Source organism: Nestor notabilis, unplaced genomic scaffold, assembly GCF_000696875.1.
Source record: "Nestor notabilis isolate BGI_N333 unplaced genomic scaffold, ASM69687v1 scaffold19583, whole genome shotgun sequence".
Taxonomy (NCBI): domain Eukaryota; kingdom Metazoa; phylum Chordata; class Aves; order Psittaciformes; family Psittacidae; genus Nestor; species Nestor notabilis.
In genome coordinates this window covers 21,091-28,523 of record NW_009921721.1, presented here as the reverse complement: position 1 = coordinate 28,523, position 7,433 = coordinate 21,091, and the positions used below count along the sequence as shown (strand labels likewise).

General features: G+C 39.4%; 1 protein-coding gene across 1 annotated transcript in view; it reads left to right on the top strand.

The window, feature by feature from the left end:
* Nucleotides 1-585: 585 nt before the first annotated feature.
* EAF1 (ELL associated factor 1) overlaps nucleotides 586-7,433 on the top strand; it is a gene marked incomplete at its 5' end in the record, with an annotated part of 16,646 nt that continues 9,798 nt past the window's right edge. Inside the window, 2 exons of the mRNA XM_010011282.1 lie at nucleotides 586-680; nucleotides 4,869-5,005. Coding sequence (XP_010009584.1) covers nucleotides 586-680; nucleotides 4,869-5,005 — 232 coding nt within the window. The remainder of the gene's footprint in view (nucleotides 681-4,868; nucleotides 5,006-7,433) is intronic.

The following is a 7,433-nucleotide window of genomic DNA, read 5'->3' as shown; positions in this document are numbered from 1 at the left end:
CCATAGTGGCTTTGCACTAGCATGGAGCCTGCTGAAGTGAGATCAGCACCTTTTTTTTTTCCTCATAAGTGAGATATGAGGTCTTCTCTACCCTTGAGGAGGTAGTGTGGAGGCAAGATAGCTGTTAAATAGACAGAAATAGCAAGAAGACTTAGTGAGTTGGTATCACTGAATTAGTCTTTGTCACAGAGAAAATCCTCAGGTTTGGAATTGGCAAGAGCCATGCAGAGCCCTCTGTCTTGAAGCTGATACTCTTTTGAGATGCGTGGTACAGTTTTACACTTGCCTGCAAAATTCCATGTCAGTCAAAGCCTGCGGTTTGGAGAAGTCTGCTTTTGGGCTTCTAACACAAGGTCTAGAACCTTATTTCCATTTTGAAAAGCAGGTTCAGAATCTGGTCTTGTCATATGGCTGGGGCACAGAGCCACACACATTGCACTGGTGTGTTATTCCACCAATGCTGTAAACACTAGCGTGAATTCTGGCATTCCCTATAATCACAGTAACGTGCAGTAACTCTTTGCAGGGCAGGATGACAATTCTGAAGACTCTAAGAAATGTAATTACAATTGTTTTCCTCTTTAGATGATTTTAAGCCAGCATCGATTGATACATCTTGTGAGGGGGACCTCCAAGTGGGTAAAGGAGATGACGTAACGATCACTTTGCCACATATTTCAGTAAGTGTGTTATATATGTCTTTGTTTGCTCTCCAACAAATTTGCATTGTAGCTACAGTCTAATATAAATGCTACTTTCACTTTCATTTTTGTTAAAAGAAATAGATTCAATAACCGAGCAGCCAGACTTGTACTGTGTTACCCTAGGAAGGGACTGTACAATTGACCGTAAAGGGTTATATTTGTAAGGTTGCAGTCTATTCTTTACTTATAATTTCTTCCTTCCTACTCTTCCTTGAGTGACTATAAGACTTTCACTGTTAGCTGAAGTTCTGTGCCTGGTTTCCAGCCATTTTGGTGCAATGGCTTAATGAAGAAAGGCAGAGTAATTTGGACTTTAGTCAAGGTTTGATGTTCAGAAGCCACAGGTATGCCTGTAAGCATATTTTTCCCATTACTAAAACATAGAATCATAGAATCACAGAATGGTTTGGGCTGGAAAATGTGGGAGACAATGGAAACTATTTGATTATTGCCAAAGAGAAGTAACTGCTTGGCTGGAGAAGAAAGGGTTAAAGAAGAAACAAAGTACAATCAACCAGAGCAACCCAGCTGGCCGAGGAGGAGAGAGCATAAAGATAAGAGACTGGCTACTCTGGGACTGGCTGTGAGAAAGCAAGCAGTGTTAATAAACAAACTATAAGTCGGGAACTAAACATGATAGGCTACAAATAGAATGGTATAAAAGCTACAGCAATAGGCTAAAAATAACTGTTGTTAGAATGGTATAAAAAGTTAGAGCAGTAGGCAGTAAAGCGATTCACTGCATGAAGATGCTCTGGGTCCGTGCCTTCATTCCCTCAGGAAAAGACCTTAAGATAATCCAGCCTGTTCCTGCCATGGACAGGGACACCTCACACTAGACCATGTCACCCAAGGTTCTGTCCAATCTGGCCTTGAACACTGCCAGGGATGGAGCATTTACCTCTTCTTTGGGCAGCCTCTTCCAGTGCCTCACCACCCTCACAACGAAGAACTTCTGCCTTATAGCTAACCTGAAGTTCCCCTGTTTCAGTTTGAACCCATCACCCCTTGTCGTATCACTACAGTCCCTGATGAAGAGTCCCTCTCCAGCATCCTGTAGCCCCCTTCAGACACTGGAAGCTGCTCTGAGGTCTCCACGCAGCTTCTCTTCTCCAGGCTGAACAGCCCCAGTGTTCTCAGCCTGTCTTTGTATCAGAGGTGCTTCAGCCCCTGGTCATCCTTGTGGCCTCCTCTGGACTTGCTCCAACAGCTCCATGTCCTTGTGTTGAGGACACCAGAACTGCACACAGTGCTGCAAGTGGGGTCTCACCAGAGCAGAGTAGAGGGGTAGGATCACCTCCTTTGCCTGCTGCTCACCCTTCTTTTGAAGCAACCCAGTATATGGCTGGCTTTCTGGGAATACAAATAGCATAGAAAGTTCCATGCCTTTAGCTTCATGAGTGGAGGCAAGGGAAGGTTGGTTCTGGTGAATGGCAATGAAGTGATTTCTCATCCACTTCCTCCTGAAATTATGCCGTAAAGATCTACTGTGTGAGGGTGATGGTCAAATGGCAATAAAACAAGCAATTAAACTGTTTATAGGTGCAGCTGTTTTGTAATTGAAGGTTCAGTGGTTTCCTTACCAAAACAAAGTGCTTGCATGCTTTAACTGGATTTGTTTGTTAGCTGAAGTTAATGCTCTATGTCAAACCAATAAACCAGAACCCACAGACATTGATGCGTCTGCTGCTAGCAGGGGGGCAACTGTCAGTTTGGAAGCTGTGTGTTAGATCCTTTTGGTATTGTTTATTGTAGCATGTTGGTGGGTTTATTTGGCTGGTGACGGTACAGTGATAATTCTCACTGAATGAGGCTTTAGCCTGCTTATCCCCACTCCCATTTTTTATACATTTTTGATCACGTTTAAGTGCTGCAGGAGGTCACGTACTGGTTTTTGTCTATAAAAATGATGAGCATGGCAGTGCTATTTGAAAGCAGGTAACAATACGATTAATAGTAGAGGCATTCACCTTGGAATGATTTGGAACGTTGTTGTTAATTCATTTTTTGTGTTGAACATCATCGCTTGTAACGTCCCTTTCGGAATCTCTGTACTGTTGAGTTTAATTTTATTGCCTTCCCATGAGTATAAGCAGCTTTAAGCTTATTGTATGCTTTGGAGGCTTAGGCAGCTAACTGCACTCAATGCAGCCACTGTGTGTGTGTTGTTCCAAGGCAAGTGATGCCTGTGTTCTGGACAGAAAGCTGGAAAATACTAAACATACTGGAAAAGAGCAAGAAGTTTTGAGATCATTTAATCCTGACAAGATTTACTGAATTTCTTGGACCTGCTTTTCATTCTAAGTTGCCCAACAACTGTATAGGATTCAGATTCTAAGTTGGTTTTCGAAATTGCCTGGTCCCTGAGGATATCCCCAAGAATTTGTTCAGTGGACGTATTTTGGTGTCTCTTGCTGCTTGGATAAATTGAAGTACATGTGGATTTAGTGGCTTTAGTGTTTGATAAACAGTCTTGGTTGGGGAAGTGAAGGATTCCTGTTTATTTTAAAAACCTCAAGCTTCAAGCATGAAAACAAATTGATTAAACATCACCTGTTTCATCTACCACCTTCTTTTCTCCTGTAATCAGCAGAATCTGTAAGCCAGTGTTATTTATGTACTAACATAAAACCTAAACATTTAATTTTATGTAGAAGGACTGGACTGTTAATTTGCTTAAGCAGGGTACCATTTCTGCTTATTTCTTTAGGCAAAATCATTCTTTGCTGAGGTAGGAGGCTTCTGGGTAGCAGAATGATAGCAACAAACTTTGATCAATTTTTCTTAAATTTGTGCATTATACATCTCTTGATTTAGTTGTCAACAGCAAGCAGGATTTGACTTTCAGTTTGCTTTTTATTCTCAGAAATGTTGCTTTCCTCTCTTAAATGCAGGATGCTAAAAATGTAACATGCCTTTGAAGACATGACTTGAGATGTATTTTCTGAATCATATCTCTATTTCTTACTGTATCTTTGTTGGGAATTCAGATTTTTCACCCTTATGGTTCTAAACCCATTTTAAATTCAAACATGTTCTATTTTTAGCAACATGAAGAAAAGGAATTGCATTCTGAGTGGTTAAAATATGATGTTCCTTTTTGCTACTCAGAAAAAATCCATAGAAGAGCTTGTTTTTCCTTTTGTCCTCAGTTTTGATTACTTTCCTACAGCATGTGCAAATGTGCACATGAACATTTTAAATTCCTTTTCTATACTAGCTATACATTACAGAAAAGTCTGAGCAAGTTTCACAACTGAGAACATATTTCTCTATATCCCCTTTGAGTAATATGTCCTTTTCTGGCATGGCTATGTGTGTGTCCATGCTGCTGTATGCAGATAGACCATGGATTATGTGCCTATAACCCCAGAACCGATTGTATGAGCCAGCCTGTGCATGGATGCAGTACAGCTGAGCATCATCTCAGCAGTATCAGTTAACCAGTGTGCACCACCATGAGTTTGTCCTTATTACTTCTCAGTTTAAGCCATTAGACTTTTATGGCTCTATGCAGCATTGTGTGGACTTGGGGACTTTCTGGAAGGTGTCAAAATACCCCATTTGCTTTTGAGAAGACGTTTCAGCATAATTGCATGACATCTACATGTTAATCTGACTTTGAAGAAGACAGCTGTTCTTACATAGCTGTTCATACATCTTCTGTCACTATTGCTTGTAATCCACCATGATAACACTGCCTTTTTTTAAAATACAAAGCAGTTTAAATTCTTTTTTAATTGACCACATATTTCTTTAGGAAACAGTTCTGCTACACAAATAATTAGAATTTTATTTCTTAGCCAAACTGACGATTTCCAGAGCAGAAATGTTAAGTTTTCTGACACTTGTCAGGGCCAGCCATGCAAATTCAGTGATGCTTCCATTTTGGGAATGAGAACTGTAAATAATGGCAACCATGAAGAACATGTTTTGTCACTGCAGAGACACTTAAAATGATGAAAGACATAATATTGCTATGAGGAAAAATCTGATTTACTGCATACAACTATTTTTCCGTTTTCATGAATGAACATTTTCTGTAGGAACTAAGTGCTTTACCTGTCGGTCAGAACAACACATATAATCACTAAGAGAAATGAATATAAACTTTTCGGTAGGGGAATATAACCAAACAAATGTGTGCTCTTTCTTTGATACCAGGGTTCAACTCCACCAATGACTGTGTTTAGAGGAAATAAAAGGCCATATCAGAAGGACTGTGTGCTTATTATCAACCATGACTCTGGGGAATACGTTCTGGAAAAACTTAATAGCAGCATTCAAGTCAAAAAAACAAGGTAAACCTGGGGACAGGGCTGTTGATAGGATTAATTTTTGCTGAAGTTTCTTTTTCAAACTGTCTTTTGAACCAGAACTCGGTTTTCTTTTGTTTTGTAGTGATGTTTAATTACTAAACCTTATGGGCTTTACATGTCCATTTATCTTGCCTGAAAATGTGAATAGGAGTGTAAATTCAAGAGTGAAGAATTTGTAAATTCTCCAGTGCTGAAAGAACATAATTATAGCTTGGAAAGCTTTGGAAGCTGCCTGAAGGATGGGATGTGTTTCAGGAATCTCTAGTTAGCTGAAAAAGATGATAGAAATATCATCTAAAGGCTGTCTAAAGGATTGCTGATCTTTCTAGGTTTGTTCCCTGCAGTTTCCTGTGGAAGAGGAGAAGAGCCATGGAAGAAGAGCCATGATCTTTAATAATACACTCCTAGGGAAGATGAAACACTCATCCCTGTTTTGGATCAGTAATATATAAAGTGGAACACAATCTAAAGCCTCCAGCTGGCAGGGGGAGGGGATGGGAGGGCACAGGGCCTGTAGAAATAATAGTTACGAGATTTTGCCTTGAAGAATTGCTAAAGCCAGAAATCTACTCTGACCCAATATTGTTTCTTTGCTGCACAAACACTACCAAGTGTGTAGTTGGAACGTTTTGGTAGTCTTGCTGCTTGGCAAGTACCTCAAGTCTCTGGATTATGTTCTTTCAGTATCACTGGACCACAGGCTATTGAATTCTAAAGGGAAAGCAATTATTCAATTGTCTTGTGAAGAAAAACTCTTAAATAATTCTACAAGTTTTACATTTTAAAAACCCCACACCTTTATTGCAGTGTAGAACTTCTAGCTGCTAAAACTTCTAGAAATACGAGTTGCAGCTCATTAGCAGTTGGCTGAAAGTTAGCCAAGAACACCTTGAGTTTGAGGTAAATGGACTGTAATACTCCTGAATCAGTGATGTGAAAACTCATCCATGTGGCATTCATCTTGTTCAGTGGATACGAGCACATCATAGATGAGATATGAATTCCCAGTTTAAATTCTGCTGGACTTTGTCTGAGTGAAGCTTAAGTCAGAACGGTGCAAAGAAGTGCAGGAGGGCTTAGGCTTAGTGGGGTGTTTGGATCCGCTGAGTTTTGGCTCTGGTGAGGTGAAAAATATTTCCACTTTTCTCAAGCAGAGGCAAGTTAGTGAAATATTGGGGATCCCTGTCTTGAGGAGTAGTGCTTTGCAAAGTCATTCACTTCTCAGCATCAGAAGTGTCTTTGTTTTCATGGCTTCTTTGATCTTTAACAACCCGGTGACACTGTGGGAGCAGAGTTTTTAGTGTCAACATCCTGATGACATTAGTGGGGGAGTAATTGCACTTATTCTGCATAAAACCTTTTGTAGTTCCAAGAATGTAATTAATACCGGAAACAATCTTTTGCTTTTACCTTTCATTTGGTGCAGTGAGTATATTCCCAAATCCTCACTGCTGTTGTAAATGTGGTATCTAATAGCTGCATTTCAGTGATGAATGAAAAAGTGGTTCTTTGCTTAATTTTTGAGGTTGCATCTACAATTGAATGAAGCACAGAGATACCTGACATAGTGCTAAATGTTCTGGTTTAGATACCAGAAGCAGGTTAGGTGAAATCCCAGAAGTTCCACATGGACTAGTTCAACTTGTTTCTCAGTAGGATTAGCTTAAAGGCACAAAGTGTCTCACTGTTGAGCTGGGACTCTCCTAGAACCAAAACCAAGTTCTGATATCCATATAAGCTGCTTCTGTGCTACACTACATAAAGCCATACCCCAAAAGGCTTTGGTGTTATGTGATAAACTACACCACACACTTTAATCTCAATATGGTTTGCCAGAGAAGGACCTGAATAGGTTTGTTCTGTTCTGGTTTGGTTTTCTGCCAAGGATATTGACTGTCCAACAATATCAGTCACATCACTGATTCAGTAGGAGGAAGAGACACTTGATTTGAAGTGAACAGCTAGGCACAGCGTTATTGTGGAGACTATTTCCCACTAAGGAACAGCTTAAACTATTTTTAATGGATAATAGCAAATGAGTGAAAAACAGGAATTAAATGCTTACATGCTGTATTTAGCAGTAAGAACGAGTATTCTAGTCAGACTGACCTCTAAGAGAGTTCAATCTGAGATGCTTTAATTGCAAGTAAGAAAATTGTTTCTTTTGCTGTGATTTTAAGCAGGATTTTGTTATGAGTGGATCTATTTCATCATGTACTTACTTTAAATTACTATGATTACTTACTCTTTTTTAAAAAATACAAATACTAATTGCTAAATTACTAGATACAGATTAACTAGATAAAATACAAATACTAATTTACTAGGTCATCTTTAAGGTCCCTTCCAACTCAAACCATTCTATGAGTCTATGAAATTAAAGTCTTCATTCTTCTTAGAGCAGCAAATT